Below are 23263 nucleotides of genomic sequence, written 5' to 3'. Positions count from 1 at the left end.
CACAAATATTTACTTAAGTGCCCTCTATGTGCAAGGCACTGTATCAAGTATCTTGGAAGAGAAAAAACAAACAAACCACAGTTCCTTCTCTCAAGGAACTGGAGAAAATGCAACATATATTTAGAAAAGCAAATACAAAGCATATATCAAAGTAGTCAGTCAATAAACATTTATTAAGTACCTACTATGGGCCAAGTTCTGTGCTAAGCACTGGGGACTCAAAGAAGGGCAAAGACAGTCCTTGCTCCCAAGCTTATAATCTAACAGGGGAGACAATTTGCCAACAACTGTGTACAAACAAGCCACATGCAGGATAAATAGGAAATCAACAGAGGGCAGGCACTAGAGTTAAGAGGCATTAGGGAAGCTTCTTACAGAAGGTGGATTTGAAGCTGGGACTTGAAGGAAGCTAAGGAACAAAGGAGGTAGAGATGAGGAGAGTGTTCCAGGCATGGTAGCACAGCCAGAGAAACTTTCCAGAGCTGAGATGGAGCATCTTATTTGGAAAACAGAGAGGGCCCAGTGTCACTGGATGGAAGACCATGTGACGGTGGTGCTGAGGGGTGGGGAGTGTTAGGAGACTGGAAAGGTGGATAGGGGCCAGGCCCCGAATGTCAAACAGATGAGTCTGTATTTGATCCTGGAGTATCAGGGAGCCACTAGAGTTTACTGAGTAGGGGAGTGACATGAATTGGGCCCGCATCTTGGGAAAATCACTTGGATAGCTCGGTGGAGGATGGACTGGAGTGGGCAGAAATTTGTGACAGGAGAACCAGAGCAGTGGCAATATCAGAGGAGAGAGGGTGTGTATTGGAGAAATAGTGCAAAGGTGAAACTGACAGGCTTTGGTAGCAGATTGGAGGTGGGGGGTGAGGGTAGTTTGAGAGATAGTGAGGAGTCAAGATGACCCCTATGGTGTGAGTCCGGGAGACTGGGAAGAAGGTCATCTAGTGAGTTGAGTCGAGAGCTGAACAAGAAGAGCCTGGCCTGCATTGCCTTTGGGAAACTGCAAGAATAGCATTACAAATGGTGGGGGTCAGGAAATGTATCCAATAGGGTGACACCAGAGGCAAACCTTAAAGGAAGGTAGAGATCCTAAGAGATATTAGGATGAAGAGAATGTCTCTGAGGAATGGGAGATTAAAGAGGGAATCTCAGTAGGCCAGTTTGGATTGAAAGGGAACATAGGAAGAAGAGTAATAGGAAATTTGCCTGGAAAGGTGTGCTGGGGCCTAATTATGAAGAGTCAGGGCAGCTAGGTAGCACAGTGGATAGAGCACCGGCTCTGGAGTCAGGAAGACCTAAGTTCAAATCTGGCCTCAGACACTTGACATGTACTAGCTGTGTGACCCTAGGCAAGTCACTTAACCCCAATTGCCTCACCCCACCCCAAAACCAAAACAAAAAGAGTCAGTCAGGACCCACTGAAGATTTCTGAGCAAGAGTGACAGGGCAGGCAGATGACTGTGGCAGTTATGGGGAGGGGGAGAGGCTGGAAGCAGGAAAGCCAGTTGGAAGGCTGTGGTCAGAGATGGACAGCAGGTTGCAAGAGAGGAATCAAAGAGACAGGCCCCAGAGGAGGGCAGAGAGAAACACTTCTGACTAGATCACAATCCTCAAACCTCCCCTCCACCAGAACCATCCTTGCCCTAATGTACCTACCAAGTGAGCTTTGGGGAAACAAAAAGGAGTAAAGAGAAAGTCGACCATATGAATCATTTATGTGAAATATAATAAAATATACTATGATGCAGAATAGAATATGGTAGAGTGTTATGTAAGGTCTATAGAAAGGAGATTTATTTCTGATGAGGGAGATCAGTGACAATTTTAGGAAAGAGGCAGCATTTGAACTGGATTTTAAGACATGAGCAGAATTTCTTATTTTTCCCTTGGTAGTATTTTATTTTATTTTTCAATTACATGCAAAGATTGTTCTCAACATTTACCTCTGTAATATCTTGAGCTCCAAACTCTTCTCCCTCCCTCCCCTGTCTCCCTTAGACGGCAAGCAATCAGATATATAGGTTTCATATACATATATGTATATATATATATATATACACATACACACACATATATAGATAGATAGATAGATACAATCATGTTATACATATTCCCATATTAGTCATGTTGTAAAAAACCAACAAAATCAGAACAAGAGGGAAAAACCACAAGAAAAAAAATAACAACAACAAATAAAGTGAAAATAGTATGCTTTGATTTGCATTCAGACTCCATATTTCTTTTTCTGGATGTGGAAAACATTTTCCATCATGAGTTCTTTGGAATTTCCTTGGATCATTGTGTTGCTGAGGAGAGCCAAGTCTTTCACAGTTGATCATTACATAGTGTTGCTGTTACTATGTATAATGTTCTCCCAGTTCTGCTCACTTCACCCAGCATCAGTGCACTTAAGTCTTTCCAGGTTTTTCTGAAATCTGTCTGCTCATCATTTCTTATAGCACAATAGTATTGTCACATTCATATACCACAACTTGTTCAGCCATTCCCCAATAGATGGGCATCCCCATAATTTCCAATTCTTTGCCACCACAAAAAGGGCTTCTATAAATATTTTTGTACATGTGGGTCCTTTTCTCTTTTTTATGATCTCTTTGAGATACAGAGCTAATACTGGTATTGCTGATTCAAAGGGTATGCACAGTTTTATAGCCCTTGGGGCCTAGTTCCAAATTGCTCTCCAGAATGGTTGGATCAGTTCACAACATATGAGTAGAATTTCAAAAACAGTTGGGGGAAGAGGGGAAAAACATTTTGGTCATAGGGAATAGCGTGAACAAAGGCACAAGGGTGAATGTATACAAAGAATGACAAGTGATTTGGTGTGGTTGAAGCACAGAGTTTGTGGAAGGGAGCAGAGAAAGATGAGCCTAAAAAGTAAGGAAAGCCCCAGAATTTGAAGATCCTCAACTGTCAGGCTAAAGTGTTTGAATTCAGTCCTTTTAAGCAGCAGGAGCCACTGAAGATTTTTGTGTAGGAATAACATTACTAGATCTGTGTCAAAGAAGGAATGACCTGGCAGTTATATGAAGGATGAATTACAGGCTATTGTAATAATCCAGGCAGAAGGCCAAGGGGTTCTTTTCACTCTAGGACCAAAGTTATCACATTTAATAACTGATTACACCCTGGATACTACAAGGGAGGCAGCATTACAGAGGGAGAGAACATCTCTCACCTCTGATACTTCCACCTGTATGGCCTTGGGTAGGTCATGGCCTCCCAGAGTCTCACTTTCCTCATCTGCAAAATGAGGAGGCTAGAATAGATGGCCTATGAACACAGAAGGTGGGCATTCTATGAGCCTGCCAATATCCCAAACTGAAGAGTGAAGCATCTTCAAAGATACAAAGGCAAGATGCTAAAAGAAATTCAAAGCCAGTAACATCAACAGATTTTTCCCAAGACAGAAATCTCATGTACCAAAAAGATTATTTCAAGGGGCTAAAAGTCCACCACTGCCAAAAAAAAAATGCAGGCACAAAGTGTCCTGTATCCCAACAAACTTCATAAGTCTACTATAAGTAGATATTCAGCAATTCTACCATTCTCCTCTTTGTGAATCCCAAGTATACTCACTGTAGCTGATGTTACAAGTATTTCTCTTTAAATTTCCAAATGCTTTCTGATTCTTTCCAATCCTCACTCTCAGATGAATTTAACTTTTATTTTACAGAGATCCAGGTTGTTTTGATCTAAGTGCCCTCATCTTATTCTTCTTCCACTCAACCTATTGCTACATTAATTCTTTACTCCTTTCTTCTGGTCTTGGAGGACAAGAAGTTCCTTCCATTCTTTAAACCCAGTCTTTTCATTTATGCTCCTGAATCCATCCAATTTCTGAAAGAAGGAAAGACCTGGCTCCCAAACTTACTCTCTAGTAGTCTCTAATTCACCCCTATACCTGTAAAGAATCTTTGACAAAAGACTCTTTTAAAAAGATACTTTGATAAAAAATACTTTTAGCTTTGACCCAGTGGTACCACTGCTAGGTCTGTATCCCAAAGAGACCACAGAAAAGGGAAAAGGACCCAAATGTACAAAAAATATTTATAGCAGTTCTCTTTGTGGTGGCAAAGAATTAGAAATTATGGATATGCCCATCTATTGGGGAATGGCTAAACAAGTTGTTATAAATGAATGTAATGAATATTATTATTGTGCTGTAAGAAACAATGAGCAGGAGGAGTTCAGAGAAACCTGGAAGGACTTACATGAACTGATACTGACTGAGAGGAGCAGAACCAGGAGAACATTGTACACAGTAACAGCAACATTGTGTGAACAAAGGGGATAGACTTGGTTCTTCTCATCAGTGAAACGATCCAAAACAGTTTCAAAGAACTCATGATAGAAAATGTCCTCAACATCCAGAAAAAAAAGAACTGTGAATTATGAATGCAGATTGAACCATACTGTTTCTACTTTTGGACTGGTTTTTTTCTTTCTTTTTTGAGGTTCTTCCCCTTTTCTCTGATTCTTCTTTCACAAGATAACTAATGTAGAAATGTGCTTAATGTGATTGTACATATACAACCTATATCAGACTGCTTTCCATCTTGGGGAGGGAGGGTGGGTGGGAGAAAAAAAATTGGAACTAAAAATCCTGTGAAAACAAATGATGAAAACTATCCTTATATGTAACTGGAAAAAAATAAAATACTTTAAAAATACTTTTAGCTAATATTACCGATCATTCTAATTCATTAAGTGCCTACTATGTGTCAGGCACTGTGCTAAATTCTGGAAATATAAATACAAGCAGAAAAGTAGACCTTGTCCCCTATCCTCAAAGAGCTTACATTCTAACGTGGGAAGACAACACATGAAAGGAGATGGGGGAAAGAAATGAAGGCACCCAACAAGTGGAAAAAGCTCAGAGTCAGGACTGTAGCTTGAAGTCAAATGAAGATATGATTGGCTTGGGCATCCTCCTTAAAACAGTGGTTCTGGGAGGTACCAGCCAATCAGAGGCAGATATCATAGGGCCCCAAAGGTTCTTCCAATGGGAGAATACCAGGGGTGACATAAGCTTCCAGGGTGAAGAGGTTTCTATGACCTGGTAGAGAAAGTCTGGAGAGTCAGGAGGGCAGCATGGAGAGGAATGAAGACCTGACTTACAATTTTGTCTTGGGGGCAGCTAGGTGGCAGAGTGGATAAAGCCCTGGTCATGGATTCAGGAGGACCTGAGTTCAAATCTGGCCTCGGGCACTTGACACTTACTAGCTGTGTGACCCTGGGCAAGTCACTTAACTCTCATTGCCCCCCCCCCCAAATTGTCTTACCACCTGGTCTTCAGAATTTTGGAAGTCATCTTTTGACTTCTAACACCAAATCAATAATCAAGTCTCATCAGTTTTCCTTGTCCCAAATTTATCCCTTCAGAATTCTGTGTCTTCACTGAGGCCCTTATCACTTTGAGAATTGCTACAAGTCTCTTCAGTGATTCCTTATCTCCTGTATGTCCTTCCTACAACTTATAATGCACCATCACTGTTTATCACACCATTCCTCTGCTTAAGAGCTTCAAATAAAAGAAACTGATGAGGCTAGTGAGTGGGTTTCAAAAATTTTGTTTGTAGTACCTGATGGATGGGAAACCATGGTGATAGAATGCGTAAATATGGATTAAAATTTAATATCTAGGAAGGCTGAAAGAAGAGGAACTGTCAATTAGGGAGGGAGTAGGAAAAATGCAAGGCAGCACAACTGAAATAATATAAAATTGAAAAGCTTTTGCATGAACAAGATCAATGTACCTAAAATGAGAAAAACTATCAAATGAGGAAAAAATTATTGCATCAAATATCTTGAATAAATATTGGATGTGGAGGTGACTGACAAATATTAAGAGACTTTCCCGCAGTAAGTGTTGGAAGAATATGAATGCTTTTCAAAATAAAAATTGTAAACCATATAAAAATATTCATTATTAACAAACAGTATATTAACATTATTAATTAAATATTAAGAGAAATATTAAGAGATGTACATTAAAATAACTGATGTTTCATTTCACAGACATCAAGTTGGCAAAGATAATAAAAGTAAAAGTGTTGTATAGACTATCTGAAAGGCTCTAATCAATGCAATGACCACCCACAATGCCAGAGGACTGATAATGGAGCAGGCTATCAACCACCTGAAAGAAAGGTGATTAGTCAGGGTATAGAATGAGACATCTTTGGGGACACGGCCAATGTGGGAATTTGTTTTGCTTGTGTATTTGTCGTGTGTCTTTATTACCAAGGTTCTTTTTTCTCCCAAAAAGGTGGGAGGGAAGTTGTAGGAGAAAAAGAAAATATATTTTGTTCATCTAATCCCAAGTTAAGAACACCTGCTTCTTATGATGACACAGGCTTCATGAAATGAGAAAGAACATCAATAACACCAATTTAAAAAATAGTTGCTATAAAGAAAAAAATGTTTGTCATGGGCAAGAAAGACTTGAGTACTAAAGACTGAGAAAAGGTCTACTCATGAAAAAACACTTTTACCCAATGCAAGTCACTCTTACTGATCTGAGAAGTCCAGGTGATCCAGTAAGACCTGTGCATCTTCACTGGACTATAAAGCACCTCCCCAAAAATTGTTTTAGGAATTTCCCCTCCATTATATTTATTTGCTGTGGACCTGGAAAGCTTGTCTTCATTGAGGAAATGCTGAATTCTGATAAATACTGATATAATAAGAAGCATAATTCCAGAGTTACAAAAATTTCCAAATGGAGATGAAATATTGCACATCAACCTTGTAACATGCCACACATCACAAAAACTAAGAAATGTATCCAAGAAATGGAGCTAAACCTAATTCAACAGCCTAGGAACTTGTCTGATTTAAACCCCACTGAAAACCTATGGGCCACAGTAAAAGCTAAACATGAAAAAAGGGACTGTTTTTCAAAGGAATATATAATATCCAATGTGACAAAATTGTGGCTTCAATGCCAACTTGTGCAAACCAAATGATTGCAGCAAAAAGATGCTGCCTAAGTGTTTTAAAAATGTACGGTATTATGAGGTTTAGGATAGACGTCATCAGGTTTAATAATTTAATTCCATCCAATCTGCCTGTCACTATACCCCAGTAATGACCAGATGTACAGGATGCACTGGAAGGGAAGTCGAGCTGGAGGACCCAAGACTTCCCACAGTAGGTGGAGCCTGAGCTAATCAGAGGTGGGGTAGAAACAGAGCCCTCTAGATACTGGTGACAGGAAAGGCGGACCAGGAGCAGTAACAGGAGCAGCAGGAGGCCACCAGCCAGTGGGTCAGAGCATAAGGCCTGGAAAGGCCAGGAAGTCCTGGGCATCAGCTCCTGGAGTCCCTGGAGCCCCAGGAGTGGATGCCTGGGTCTGAGGTGGGAGGGGGAGGGGAAGCTGAGTCAGTGTCTGGAGGGACATCCATCGCCAGATGTCTATGAGGCACCTCCTGGAGCAGATCTGGAGTTTAGGAGGAACCAAATGAAGGAGCACTGAGACCAAATTGAAGAGGGGCCAGAACAGAGCCCTGTGGCATGTGGGATGAGGCTGGGCTGACCTCAAAGGGGAGAGCCCAGGGTTGGGTGGACAGCTATGGGATCATCACTAGCCATATCAAGAAAGTTAGAGAAAAGTCCCCAGCAAAGCTAGGCGGGGCCATAACATGCCTGGCAAATCCCTGAGAAAAGACCATTTATGCAAAATAAGAAGTACCACCCACTGAGGAAATCACCGTGCTGTCCAAATCAACACAACCAACAAACATTTATTAAGCTCCTATTTATGTACAAGGAAAGAGGCTAGCTACTGGGGATACAGAGACAAAAAGCAGGCTGTACTTGCAAGATCTTAAATTCTCCTGGAGGGATACCACATGTATATAAAGAAGCATAACATGAAGAAAATAGATAGAGAAGCATAAACAACTGAGAGAGTCAGACAAGGAGATAAGAAGAGAATGCATTCGAGTCACATGGAAAGGATTAAGCCCAAATACTAAGAGGACTGAGTTCAGGGAGTCCATTTTGCCCAGCCATGATGGTTGGGAGGTTAAGATTATAAATGGCTTTAAATGTCAGACTAAGGAATTTGTCTTTTATCCCATAGGTAAGGGTTTTTTTTTGGACAGGATAATAATATGGTGTGACCTGCACCTTCAGGAGATTATTTTAATAGTTGTGCTTTGGATGCATTGGAGAAGGTAGTGCTTGTGTGAGTAGAGAGATGACCAATACCTTTTTTATGTAAAAAGTTGTAATTACATGGCTTTAATTTTTTTTGAAAATCAAGATACAGATGAATCATTTTTAAAAATTTGGTCCAGAAGAAACATCATCATAGTCTTACTTGAAACCTAAGCTCAAATACCTTACTGTTACTTTAGTTTTCCTTTTAAAAATATTTTATTAAGGCTTACAATATTTTCTATTACTTTTGCCCAAATTTGAGTTTAGTAAAAGTGACTCCTATTGTTAGAATGTTAGAGTTTATACCGAGGTAAAAGTTTCTAATCTTGGATGGGTATGTTCTTGCTTGAATTCTATGTACTCTTTGAATATCACAGTTGGTCTTCAATAAATGTCTTTCTTGTAGTAAGTGTTGGTTGAGTCTATTGATTCAGGTTTCTTATTATATTTTTCTCATATTGGTAATTTTCTTTTTCTTTTTTTTTGGAAGTGAAAGTTAATTTTACTAGATATCTTGATTTGTAGGTACAATATGCTTTAAAAAAAATTTTAACATTTGTTTATGTAAGATTTCCAACTTGAAATTTTTCTCCCTCCCTCCTCTCCCTGCCCCCCTCCCCTAGACAGCAGGAAATCCGATATAGGTTATATATACATAATAACATTAAATATATCTCTGCATTAGTCATGTTATACGAGAAGGATCAGAGCACAAAGGAAAAACCTCAAATCAGAAAACCAACAGCACCAAAAACAAAAGAAATAGTACAGTTCAATCAGCATCCATATTCCACAGTTCCTTTTTTTTTCCCCCTGGATTTGGAGAGACTTTTCCATCATGAGTCCTTTGGAACTTTCTCGTTCCATTGGATTGGTGAGAAGAATCTAGTCTATCACAGCTGATCAACACATAACGTTGATGATACTATGTATAATGTTCTTCTGGTTCTGCTTATCTCACTCATCATCAGTTCATGCAAGTCCTTCCAGGTTTCTCTGAACTCCGCCTGCTCATTGTTTCTGTTTGTTTGTTTTTGTTTTGTTTTTTTGTGGGGCAATGAGGATCAAGTGACCTGCCCAGGGTCACACAGCTAGTGTCAAGTGTCTGAGGCTGGATTTGAACTCAGGTCCTCCTGAATCTGAGGCCAGTGCTTTATCCACTATGCCACCTAGCTGCCCCTGCTCATCGTTTCTTATAGCACAATAGAATTCCATTACATTCATATACTACAACTTGTTCAGTCATTCCCCAATTGATGGACATCCCCTCAATTTCCAATTCCTTGCCATATATTGGTAATTTTCTACATTGTGTCTTTCTATTTTTAAAAAACTCATTCAAGTCTAGCTGTTGCCTTGTGATTTTTTAAATCTTCATTTTTTTTGGCCTTGTTATTTTTTTAAAATAAAGTATTTTATTTTTTTCCCATTACATGTAAAGATAGTTCTTAACTTTTGTTTATACAACCTTTCCAATTTCAGATTTTCCTCCCTTCCTCCCCTCCCTAGACAGCAGGTAATCTGATATAGGTTATATATATAAAAATATATACACACACACACACACATACACATATATAATAACATTAAACATATTTTTGCATTAGTCATGTTATAAGAGAAAAATCAGAGCAATGACGAAAAACCTCAAAATAGAAAAACAACAGCACCAAAACCAAAAGAAATAGTATGGTTCATTCAGCATCTATACTCCACAGTTCTTTTTTTTTTTTTTTTCCCTGGATTTGGAGATACTCTTCTATCATGAGTTCCCTGAAACTCTTCTGTACCATTGCATTGGTGAGAAGAATATAGTCCATCACAGTAGATCAACACTCAATGTTGATGATACTTGATACTATGTTCTTCTGGTTCTGCTCATCTCACTCATCATCAGCCCACGCAAGACCCTCCAGGTTTCTCTGAACTCCTCCTGCTCATAGTTTCTTACAGCACAATAGTATTCCATTGCATTCATATACCACAACTTGTCCAGCCATTCCCCAATTGATGGGCATCCCCTCAACTTCCAATTCCTTGCCACCACGTAAAGAGCAGCTATAAATATTTTTGTACATGTGGGTCCCTCTCCCCTTTCCATGATCTCTTTGGGGAAAAGACCCCAAAGTGGTATTGCTGGGTTAAAGGGTATGCACAGCTTTATAGCCCTTTGGGCATAATTCCAAATTGCTCTCCAGAATGGTTGGATCAGTTCACACCTCCACCAACAATGCATTAGTGTTCCAATTTTTCCACAGCTTCTCTAACATTTATTATTTTCCTTTTCTGTAATTTTAGCCAATCTGATAGGTGTCAGGTGGTACCTCAGAGTTGTTTTAATTTGCATCTCTCTAATCATTAGAGATTTACAGCATTTTTTCATATGGGAATAGATAGCTTTGGTTTCTTCATCAGAAAACTTCCTGTTCACATCCTTGACCATTTCTCAATTGGGGAATGACTTGGATTCTTATAAATTTGATTTAGTTCCCTATATATTTTAGAAATGAGGCTTTTATCAGAAGTTGGCTTTGTTATTTTTTTACTCATGTTAATTCTTGCTTAAATTTCCTCCAATTTGTCCTGTAGTCATCTTAGGTCATTTAAGATGGAGCACGGAAAGCAGGGGTAGCGATTATGATTTCAGACAAAACGGAGGCAAAAATAGTTCTAGCTGGGGGAGATGGGAAGGGAAACTATATTTTGCTGAGGGGTACCATGGACAATGAAGTCATATGAATATTTAGCATGTATATGCCAAGTTTTTTTTTTAATTATTTTATCTATTCATTTATTTATTTTTGCAGGGCAATGAGGGTTAAGTGACTTGCCCAGGGTCACACAGCTAGTGTCAAGTGTCTGAGGCCAGATTTGAACCCAGGTCCTTCTGAATCAAGGGCTGGCACTTTATCCACTGCGCCACCTAGCTGGCCCCTGAATGAGCTATTCTTTAACTTAACCGTGTGTATGTCTTATTTTTCCTAATATGATTGAAAGATATTTAAAGGAAGAGACTACCTTATAGTTCCTTTGCATCCCACCCACGTTATTAACCTACACTTTTACATTAATAACAAATACTAGTTCAACTGAGTCATACATGGAAAGGTGCTTAAACTGTGGCAATGTATTTTTTTTTTTTTAGTGAGGCAATTGGGGTTAAGTGACTTGCCCAGGGTCACACAGCTAGTAAGTGTTGTGTCTGAGGCCAGATTTGAACTCAGGTACTCCTGACTCCAGGGCTGATGCTCTATCCACTGCGCCACCTAGCTGCCCCTGTGGCAATGTATTTGTAATAAATAATATACCAGACCAGAGCAATGAACCCATATCCAGCCCCAGATACCTGTACCTGTTTTAATGGGGAATCTTTTGCAGGTTAAATCAGAGTGCCCCCAAAACACAGGCTGTGCCCAGCTTTGATTGATCTTTGGTGGTATACAAAAGCAGCATCTAAGTCTGCTGACCTGAGATCAATCATTTCAGTTCTGAGAGAGTAAAAGAAACGTCTGCACTACTACGACATTAGGTGAATATATATATATATATATATATATATATATATATGTATATACACAAATACACACAATAAAGCAAGATATTCGGAATTTAAGAACAAGGTTGACATTAGCAATTAGCTCAGGACTCTTTCCATTTCTTCCACTTGTCTCTAACTTTTCATTCTCCCAAACTCAGGTCCCTAAAGTTACCCATACTTGTCTCAGAGGAGACAGTCTCAGGAGACTGACAAGTCTTCTTCCTTTCATTTCCCTCTGTGCCATATGACAGGCCAGATTTTTGTTACCCTATTTCTCTGTAACTTGGGAGCTGGTCCCCTACCTATCCAGAGCAGGGGACTAATATAAACAAAAAACATCATATCCAGGCATCAGTTATTTTCCTTCTACTTTTCATACATGAAACTAAAGTAAAAAGAATCACCTTACTACCACACATATTGAGAGAAATAGTTACAATAATTAATTTTCAAGATGTACGAATGGGAAAATAACTAGTCTGAACTCCTAGAAGAAGGAACATGATAAAGATTTCTGATATGAAAATCTATAATCTCTGATTGCCTATTTGACTGCTACATATTGCTCCAAAGTATAGAGAGATTAGGGGAATTGCACACAACATAATTCTTAGTTTTATAAGGAGCAAAAGAGAAAAAATTTGCCATTACCTGAAAGTCACATGATACTGATATACAGCTTCATTCTGACAGTGTATTTTGACTAGGTTCAATCCCAAAGGTTGTGGGGTTCCTTTTGATCCTTGTTTCATAAGGGGCTCTCTGGGAAAAAAATACACACACACCAAAAAAAAAAAAAACAACAACACAAGAATAGACAAGCTGGAAGAAGTAAGAACATTTCATGATTTTGCTCAGAAATCTAAAAACCAGGAGAAATCATAGTATCCAGGTGCAAGTTGTGAACCACAATATTAGAAGATATATTCTTAGCAAAATCTGTTTTGAAATTCATTTCAACATTTATTAAGTGCCTACTATGGGTAGACCACCATGCTAGACTCTAGAGGATACAAAGTTAAAAAAAATAATAATACTCCCTGCCTGCATGTAGCTTACAGTCTAGCAAGTGGATAATACATATACAGAGAGCTATAACACACAATATTACATGCTGAGTACATTAGAGATGCAAAACAAAGTCTAAGGGGGAAAGGCCATTCCAGATAGGGTAGAGCCAACCCTGAAAAGCAGGATTGCTTTTTCTATTTGAGTATTACAGAGAGGCAGCTGTTGTTTGTCCTTCCATTCTTAAAGAGGACCATGCCATTGAAGTAATGTCACGACTTGCACTGAATTGCATTTAGTGAGGGAGGGCTGTGCAAGGTCATCAACCTCATTCTTTCCTCCAGAGCCATCTGGGTCCAGTGGCGAGATATACATGATGACTGGAGATGGCCACAGATGTTTTAAGGCAATTGGGGTTAAGTGACTTGCCCAGGATCACACACCTATTAAGTGTCTGAGGTGAGATCTGAACTCAGGTTCTCCCAACTTCAGGCCCAGTGTTCTATCTACTGTACCACCTAGCTGCCCACAGAGAGGCAGCATGGCATAATGAATAGACAGTTGGCCTCAGAGTCAGGAAGACCTGGGATCAAATCCAACTTCTGAAACAAACTGGCTGTGTGACCCTGGGCACTTAATTTGACAGTGTTCCAGACAAATAAGACTATAAGGCGCAGAGATGGTAGAAATCTGCACTGACCAAGGGAGTTTTTTCATGTAAGAGCTCCACATTATCAATGAAATAACAAGTCCAGTCTCAATCCTTCGCCTTATCAACACTACATTTGGATTTGAATGGGCTTAAGCATAACCTCCCTCTCCAGTTAACTTCTCCAATTTGGTATTAAGAGAAAGAATTCCTCCTCTACAAGTCCTACCACACTCCCTCCTTGTAGTGTAGTGTTAACCCTAGTTACCTATGAAGACTTCGATAACAGGCCAGGAGACTGTGTTTTATACCACCCTAGGACTGGACTAGCTAAGTTTGAAGGGGGCCATCAACAGAAGGCACCACAAAAATTTATGAAGCTACCTACTAAAAATGTAGAGACACTGAAGTATCCATCAGGGGAGAGAACACCTATGCTGATTAAAATACAAAGCTCTGTGGAGCTTTCCTATCCAATCTGAGCTGGGGGAGGAGGGGGGACGATTCACCCCTAGCTCTAGTCTTTAGCATTCGCCCAATCACTTGCATCACCCTTTGACTCTTTACAAATCATGTGACCTCTCCAATGACCAAAAACAGGCATTCTCATGGAAAGGGCTATGTCGATTCCCTAGGCCTAAACATAGAAGTTAACCAGAAAGCCTCGACAGTCATTACAAGCCACAAAAACATTGCTCCTCACTTACTTTTTCTCCATCTGTTCAATATGAATATCTGGAGGATGATCCTGATAGAGGGGGGATGAGGATCTGGGTGACGATAGTGATGATGACGATGATAATAACAGTGAAGTATCTGCAGATGATAAATCACTTGGGGCTTTATATATTGCTCTGCCTAGGCCAATAGTTGGTCTTCCCAAAGGAACCTCCAAGTTCCCTCTTCCAAGTGTCCTGAATTCATAAACATTACAGATCTTTTAAAAATTCAGTACTTGTATCTATGTTCCATTTTTGTTACCTCCAAATCTACTTTATTCTCAGAATAGTCTACAAAGTAGGCTGAGTGCAGTTTTGTGAAAATAAATCTCAGAAGACAATGATATAAAATAGAACATACTATGAAAACAGAACAAAATGGCCATTGGTGCTGACCTTTTAGATTACTTCCTGTATCAGAACTGGAACACCAGTTTACCTCACTCAGTTTAAAAATTATGTCAGAATCAGAATTAGACTTTCTAAGAGGAAGACAAGGTAATATATTCATTCTTATCAGGAAACTGCATGTTTCCCTTCTTTTTAGTGGGCAAAATGGAATGCAATTGCCTGCTATTCCTAGAAAATGCCTAAGGTCTGTTATCACAAAAACAGTCTCATGAAGATAGGTAGACCAAGCCTTCTAAAGAATTTTCTCTTGTTCTCAAGGTCAGTAAAATTATCTTTCTGAATTTTAAAGCTTGTCTGAGAAATGAACAACACTCACCTATTCCAACCAAGGGAGACTGATGCCATCTTGCTGTCCCCAGCTGCCAACACCAAAGGGCCGGGCAGAGTTGGTTGGTTCAGTTCTTCTTGGCCTTTAGATACCATATCAAAGCGCAAGCCTCGGCCTAAAATGCCTCTTCCTTAAAAAATAAAAAGTCAGATATTGGCTAGAATTATAGGCTGTAAAGAATTTTCTAAATGATCAATTTCCTTGGAGATAGAAAGCACAAGGAAAAGAAAAGAGAAAGTAAACTACTATGACTTCTTTGATTAGTCTTCCACTTACCTAAGGCTGGTATCTCTCTTCTCAAAGGGGAGCGGGGTGCTGTCTCAAACCCCAGCCCACGGAACATAGATGACAAACCAACAGATTCCTGTATAAGTGCAAACAACAAATAATTATCAAGTAAGAAGATTCTCAAGAGACAAAAGTACTAGTGATTTTCTCAAGTTTTTGGTAAAAATGAAGGTCCTGGGCGAAGCTATGTGGTGCAGTGGATAAAGGACCAGCCCTGGATTCAGGAGGACCTGAGTTCAAATCCGACCTCAGACACTTGACACTTATTAGCTGTGTGACCCTGGGCAAGTCATTGCCCCACCAACCCCCCCCCCCCAAATGAAGGTCCAATTCCTTTAGTATTATAGGTTGAAGGATAAAAGCAAAATTGAACTTCTTTGTAACTATTATTGGGAAATAACCAATTTACCTTATCAGACAACTGTCCAGTAGTTATATTTCACAGGGAGACAATTTAACAGTAGCTAATTTTGAAGGGGAAAAAAACCCTAAAGTTATCTTATGGAATAACTATATTTAAGCACAACTATATTGGCAGCTAGAGTGGTGCAGCAGAGTGCTGGGCCTAGAGTCAGAAGACTCATCTTCCTGAGTTCAAATTTGGCCTCAGGCACTTACCAGCTGTGTGACCCTGCCTCGGTTTCCTCATCCATAAAATGAGCTGGAAAAGGAAATGGCAAACCACTCCAGTATCTTTGCCAAGAAAACCCCAAATGAGGTCACACAAAGTACGATGTAATTTTTAAAAATTTAAAAACAACAACAACTATATTCAAACACAGGTGGAACAAATATGCTATTGAAAAGACTTGTAGGGGGCAGCTAGGTGGTGCAGTGGATAAAGCACTGGTCCTAGAGTCAGGAGAACCCGAGTTCAAATCTGGCCTCAGACACTTGACCCTTACTAGCTGTATGACCCTGGGCAAGTCAATTAACCCACATTGCCCTGCCCCCCCCCCATCACTCACTCCACTAAAAAAAAAAACAAAACAGAAAAGAAAAGAAAAGAAAAGACTTGTACTTTATTTCCAATTCTATGAAAAACTCCAGCATATAATTTCATAGAATCATTGGAACTTTTGGAGCTAACAAGTACTGCAGGTCATCTAAGTACAGCCACCTCCCTGTTTTAAAATTCAGAAAATTAGGCCTAGGGAGGGTGTTTAGTAGCAGAGCCAAGACTAGAAAACATCTCCTTACTCCTATAGATCAGTGTTCTTCCCAATGTACTCCATACTGCTGAATTTTAGTTTGTCTTATCTAGAAAGAAAAAATTTACTCACTTCAAGGAGGGCAGATAAAATATCTGTAAAATAATTTCAGTAGGAGAAAGGAATTATATAACTCTTGGCTAGAACATGTAAAATGAGTCATATATATTAAGAAGAGGATAAAACAAATCATAACTTTTTATCCGTTTAAGTTTCATTAATTTCCTAAATTACTGAGACAGAAGTAATTGGGGGGGGGGGAGAGGGGAGGGAAATGGTCTAAATGAAGTTCTGCCATTGGTGTTAACTTTTCCGTAAAGCTGACTCTCTACGAACAACAAAGATTTCATTTGTCTTATGGTTCCTCAATTGCTACAAGGTTTTTACTACAACCATTTACAGATTCCTCGTCTCATGTTACACTTACAGTAATGTCAATATCAGATACCATATGAATACAGAGGCCTCAGGCAATCTGAGTACAATCCTACATTAATGGAAAATGTTTATCTTCTGCAAAACAATGGCACATTTTACACATTGTTCCCTAATGGCTCAGTCAGGTTTCCCCCAGGTTTTCTAAATCCTTTTGTTCTCTGAGTTTTAGTTATGTAGGCAAATATTGTTCCTGTTATCATACGTACAAAACCTTAAAGACAGTAAGTATTTATAAATCAAATAAACTTTGGCTAAAAAATATATACAAATGAATAGAGGCAGTAGCCTAAGAGATGATACTCTTTTCCCTTAGGGCTTAAGGGCAAGGAGCCATATCAAAATAATAAACAATAAAAACCCCACTAGGCTGACAACTGATTTCTGCAGTGCTGGTGTACTGCAGCAGCAACAACTGGTGCCATCACCATATTGCTAAAACCACAGGGAAAAAAGAATACTTAGAAAGCAGCAAATGGCCATGTCTTGATTTGTCTCCAAAACGGCTTCTTACAAAATCTGGAAAGGTGCCAAAGGGAAGTGGTTACGTACAAATCTTGAGAGTCCTATTTGTGAAGCATTTTCCTGTTCATTATTATTATTATTTTTTTGGTGAGGCAATTGGGGTTAAGTGACTTGCCCAGGGTCACACAGCTAATAAGTGTTAAGTGTCTGAGGCCAGATTTAAACTCAGGTCCTTCTGACTCCAGGGCCAGTGCTCTATCCACTGCACCACCTAGCTGCCCCTTCCTGTTCATTATTAAATCCTAAAGTTAGAAATACAAGAACAGCAGGACAAAAAAGTTATGTTCACAATTAGACAAGAACATCATTAACAGGCTTCTTATGTTCTTACCTGTTGCAATTGCTCATATTGCAGTCTTGGTTCCTTTGACCTCCCAAATGAATTGCTTTGGACTGCCTGTCCTGCTCTGCCCACAGCTGTGTCCATAACTTTGGGTACATGTGGCCGAGATCCTGGTAGCCGGACGCTTGGAAGTGAATGGAAAGGAGGAGTTCCTCTAAATTGAGGTCGAATAGGATCCATTGGTTGGCTGTAGAGGACATTGGTGTTGATCCTGTTTTGGTTAATCACCTGTCAACAAATTAAAGAGGAACAAAGGTTCCTAATTCATTCTACCCCTTCAAAACGAGCCTATAAAAAAAGTCACAATTCCCCAAACTCCTCTCCGATTCCATGCTGCCCATCATTCTTATTCTAAGAGTGGCTCTGAGATATATTCTGGAGCAAAATAGCAGTCAATCAATAGGCATATATTAAAAACCTGCTTTATGGGAGGCACTTTGCCAGGGGTTTGGGATACAAGCACAAAGAATGTAATAATCCCTACTTATAAGGAACTTACATTGTAATAGGGAAGACAAGGGCATGTGTAAGTACATACAGAATAAATACAAATAAATGGGAAGTAGTTAAATAAAAGGTAGTTTGGGGAAGGAGAGTACTAACAGTTGGAGGGATCAGAAAATGGCTTCATAAGAAGATGGTGCAGAAGGTTCATCTTTTGAGGAGAGGGATTCAAATGAGGTGAAAGGTGGGAAGGAATACATTATGGGCATATAGTCCTGCAAAGGCATAGAGATGGGAGATGGCAGGAAGGGAAATAATGTCCAAAGACACTACACAGGTTGGTGCTGAGTTGTGAAGGGTTTTAAAGGCAAAACAGAGAAGTTTGTACTTCTTTCCAGAGGCAACAGGAAGCCACTGGAGTTTTCTGAGCCCCAGAATGTAGAGTCCTCTCTATCTGTATCCTTTATCTTGTCCATTACTGTCTTCTTTCTATAGCAAACAGCAACCTCTATGCTCTCCCGCCTGCAAATCTCCAACTTCCCCTATTTATTGGTTCCTTCGCTGCTGCCTTCAAACATGTTCTCCCCATCCTTAAAAAACAAACAAACAAAAAAACCAACTTCACTAGACTCTAGCTTCCCCTCAGACTATCAGCTTGTATATTTCTTTCTCTTCTTAGCTACTCTTTGAAAAATTTGCCTATACTCACTGTCTCCCCTTCCTCATCCTCTCACTCCTCAAACCTTGCAGTCTGGTTTCCAACCTCATTATTCAACTGAAACTGCTCTCTTCCCCAAGCCACCAATGATCTCTTAACTGTTAAATCTGATGCTCTTTATTTAGTCCTCATTCTTCTTGACTTATCTGACTTCTTACTTATTTGACACTACTGAGCGCCCTCTGCTCATGTATATCCTCTTTCTGGCTTTTCATGACACTGCTCTCTCCTGGTTCTCCTACATATATGACCTCTCCTCCACTTCCTTTGCTGATTCATCATCCGTATCATGCCCCCTAACTAGGCGGAGGTCTTGCCCAAGGTTCTCTCCTGGCCCTCTTTTTTCCCCTTTCCCCAAAACTTCAAAGAAATAATCGCATTGTCCAAAAGGTCCTCTGTTAAGTAGCTGCTTCAACACTGAATCTAGTACTTGTTATTCATTAAAAAGTCATGCAAAATATAATAAGGGTCTGTAGCCTGAGCAAAGTCTGAAAAAGTTTTTAAAATTCAGGTTACTACAATATATTTAAAAAAAAAAACAAACAGAAAAAAAAAACCTCTTGGGGTAGAGATGAGGAGGTCATAAGTGGGAAACAATTTAAATTTTAAAAGACATGACACTGTGGTGATTTCAGACTCCTGACATGCCTACCTCTCCTTCCATCCAATTTTAGATGCATCAGCTACATGATACTAGCAAATGTAGTAAGGCTGGTGAAAATATTGGTGAGCTACAGGGAATTTTTAAATCCCTTAACAGAAGCCAACCCTAAGTTATTCTCCCTGACATTAATAGTAGCTGAGGTCATGTATTCCCAGGAAATGTTAATATCTCTGTCAATCAGTTGTATCTGACTCTTTGTGACCCAATTTTCTTTTGTATTTTCTTGGCAAAGATACTACGGTGGTTTGCTATTTCCTCTTCCAGCTCATTTTACAGATGAGGAAACTGAGGCAGAGTTAAGTGACTTGTTCAGGATCACAGAACTAGTGTCTGAGGTCACATTTTAACTCATGAGGATGAGTCTTCCTGACTTCAAGCCCAACACTTCGTCCACTTCACCGCCTAGCTGCTCCAATATCTCTGGTTCTCCCTTTACTTCCCAATACTTCTCAGTTAACCCCTGCCCCTTACTTCCCAATCCAAACATACAAAAGGGTAGTACAACTCTCTTTTTTTTTTTTTTGGTGAGGCAATGAGGGTTAAGTGACTTGCCCAGGGTCACACAGCTAGTAAGTGTCAAGCGTCTGAAGCCAGATTTGAACTCAGGTCCTCCTGAATCCAGGGCTGGTGCTTTCTCCACTGCGCCACCTGGTTGCCCCTAATACAACTCTTTAAAGGCTCACAACCAGCCAGAACTACTATTATGAAGGTAGGACAAGTATTATCCTTATTTTACAAATGAGAAAACAGGTTCTGAAAGGTTAAGTCGTACCACCCAACACAGGACTAGGGTTGGGATGTGAACCTGGGTCTCTTCTGACTACAAGCAAATGCTCTTTCCAGAGTCTAGTAATATGGCAGTGGAAAAACTTGAAGGGCACTAAAAAGTTAATCAAAAGTATCTCCCATACCTGCCATAGTATCTAATGTTACTGCTTTTTTGAGACACTCATTTAGGCCAAGACATCATCTCCAGAAAGACCCTATTAAAGTGTACATGTAAAAAGTACATAATGGAACCCAACTAGACTTTATCTGATTGGTAGTCACCTAGCAAAGAACGTGGTCCTGTGGAAATAAAGCACAGAACAAGTCAATGGTTGTTTGCGGTTTCTGTTGTTGGGTGGTTTTTTTTTGGGGGGGGGCAAGAGAAGAAAAAACTTGAAGCATGATAATGACTCTGACAAAAGGCATCTTGTAGGTGGTAGAGGGGAGATAAGAGAAGGGACAGTATATGAGGAACCTGGAAGACTAAAAATGTAACAGATAGAAAGAATGATGATGGATGGATAAGTGGTTAAAGGATATCAACAGTTTCCCTCAAATTGTAAACTTATTAACCATATTAAAAGTAGGGTAGAGTTAGGGTAGAGTCTAGAACTGTTATTTTGCTGGAGTAGGAACTTTGGGGTGAGAAAACTCCCCTTCCAAATTTAGGTGGGCCACCTTCTCACAACTTAAGACTCTCTTTAGAGAATTGCAAAAAAACACAAACAAACAAACAAACAAACCCAACCCCTCCCTAAGTTAAGTGATTTGCCCAGCGTCACACAACGGCATGAGTCAGAGGTAGTACTTGAATTTAGGTTTTCCTCAAATTTCCCAAGATTAGCTCTTTATCCAGTACACCACACTGCCTAGCAAACCATATGAAAGCAAAATGCAAATTGAAATAATTTAGGTTTCAAATATCACACCTGGCAAAATGGCAAAGATGACAAAAGATGGGGGCAGCTAGGTGGCGCAGTGGATAGAGCACTGGCCCTGGAGTCAGGAGGACCTGAGTTCAAATCCGGCCTCAGACACTTAACACTTACTAGCTGTGTGACCCTGGGCAAGTCACTTAACCCCAATTGCCTCACTTAAAAAAAAAATGACAAAAGATGGAAATAGCCAATCTTTGAGGCACTATAGGAAAAATAGCATATTAATACAATGTTGGTAAAGCTATGAATTTGTCCAATCACTCAGAAAAACAATTTGTAATTGTACTAGAATATGACTAATATGTCCATTCCTGGGAATCCTGCTTAAAAACATAATATAACCCAAGGATATCAAAGGTAGAAATGTTCCCCAGACACCGAACTGTTCATAGGAGTACTTTGTGTAGTGGCAAAGAAATGGTAACAAAGTAAATATCCCTCAGTCTGGGAATGGCTGAACAAACTGTGGCATATTGCTGCAACAGAATTCCTACTGTGCCTTAATAATTTATGCCTAGGAAGAATTTCTTAGAGGCAGAACTTACATAAACTGATTCAGACTGAAGCCATTTACACAAGAACAATAATATAAATAGAAAGAAAAAACCCTCAACATTATGTAATTATAATGACTAAGCCTGAGTGTTGATTGAGAATATATTAATTTGAAGAGAAAATGCACCTCCCTCTTTTCTTTGGCGAGATGGAGGGAGATAGATGTGGAACACTGCTCGATGTCAGACTTAGTTATGTGTTGCTTCATTTCACTTTTTTCCTTTCTTTGTCATAAGAGATGGCTTACTGGGCAGGGGAGAGGGGAGAGCTATATTTGGAAATGGAGATGATGTAAAAAACAAAAGATAGTAATAAAAAATTATTTTTCAAAAAAGAGGGAAGTTAACTAAGACAAACATTACTTACTTCCCAATTTTGACTTGGGCCCAGCCTTGCAAGAAAGCCCTTCAGATCCCTTAAACTCCCGGCTATATTGAGAAGCTTTGGGTGGTGTACATTTAAGAGTTTTAGTTGGAAAACTCCTGGGTTGGAATCCCTATTCCCCTTTGGCTACTTATTCCCCGTGGGAGTCAGAGCAAATAAAAATCATGGCTCTAAAGCCTCTAGCTAAATTTCCTAATCTGTAAAAAATGCAAGATGAACTGGATATTGTCTTGTAGTTCAAATATTCCTGAAGCAAGTATCTATCCCAGGATTCCCCCCCCTTTCTCATTCTACAGGAGACCCCCTATTTCTGCTGTGACACTGGGTAAGTCTTCCCCCTCCTCAAATCCTCAGTTTTCTCATCTGTAAGATGAGAAGGCTGGTCGAGATGACCTCGAAGGCCCCTCCCCTCCCCCAGCTCTCAAGCTATGGTCTTCTCTGATCTTGAAGAACAAACCAACCGCTCCTGACTCGGGGGCCGCAGGTCATGCCCTTCCCTTCCCCCCAGCCCTGTTTTCTCTTCTATGACTTCTCTTCTCCCCCCAACCACCTCCTTCCCCTCAGTCTTCCAGCCCTCAGCTGGGGTTCTTTCACCCTTCCTAACCCCTTTCCCTCTTTTGCTCCCATGGGTAAAGAAGAATGGGTGGGGGAACGTGGGGCAGAAAAGAAGCCACGGGATCAAAGCGGGGGTGGGGGTGGGCGTCGCGCGACTCAGAGGAACGGGGGCGGATGGAGTCCTCGTGCTGGCGAGGGGATGGAGGAGTAGGGCCGGGGGGGGGGGGTCCCCGAGCAGCCACGTGCTCGTGGAGGGGTTCAGTCCCTTCCCGACCCCTTCCCCCTTCCCCCCCCCCCGTCCCAGTCCCGGGTACCACCATCACCTCCCACACTTGCTGGGCCTCGCCAACACAAACCGGATTGCCAGGACCTTCAACTGGGCCAGGGAATGGCTGACCTGTACGGTAGAGAGCTTCGTGCTTCGAGCTCCCCACCGGCTCTCACTCCTTTTACGAATGAGCCGCTTCTCTTCCCACCTCCAGCCCCTCCTTCCCCCGTCCTTGCGCTAACGTTTGCACCCAGGACGCTGAACCTATTCATTGGTTTTGACTCACGCCACTCACTTCTCCCGGGCCTCTCATTGGTCTCT

The 23263-nt window shown here is 40.4% G+C and overlaps 1 protein-coding gene across 1 annotated transcript in view; it reads right to left on the bottom strand.

Annotated features, from left to right (window-relative positions):
- PIWIL2 (piwi like RNA-mediated gene silencing 2) overlaps nt 1-22608 on the bottom strand; it is a 66011-nt gene extending 43403 nt beyond the window's left edge. Inside the window, exons 1-6 of the mRNA XM_043981068.1 lie at nt 22591-22608; nt 17637-17876; nt 15123-15210; nt 14835-14976; nt 14096-14302; nt 12383-12493 (exon numbers count right to left, since the gene is read on the bottom strand). Coding sequence (XP_043837003.1) covers nt 12383-12493; nt 14096-14302; nt 14835-14976; nt 15123-15210; nt 17637-17876; nt 22591-22608 — 806 coding nt within the window. The remainder of the gene's footprint in view (nt 1-12382; nt 12494-14095; nt 14303-14834; nt 14977-15122; nt 15211-17636; nt 17877-22590) is intronic.
- Nucleotides 22609-23263: the final 655 nt, after the last annotated feature.

The sequence above is a fragment of the Dromiciops gliroides genome, chromosome 2, assembly GCF_019393635.1.
Source record: "Dromiciops gliroides isolate mDroGli1 chromosome 2, mDroGli1.pri, whole genome shotgun sequence".
NCBI lineage: Eukaryota > Metazoa > Chordata > Mammalia > Microbiotheria > Microbiotheriidae > Dromiciops > Dromiciops gliroides.
Note: the sequence above shows the minus strand (reverse complement) of the source record. Positions and strands in the feature narration are given on the sequence as shown.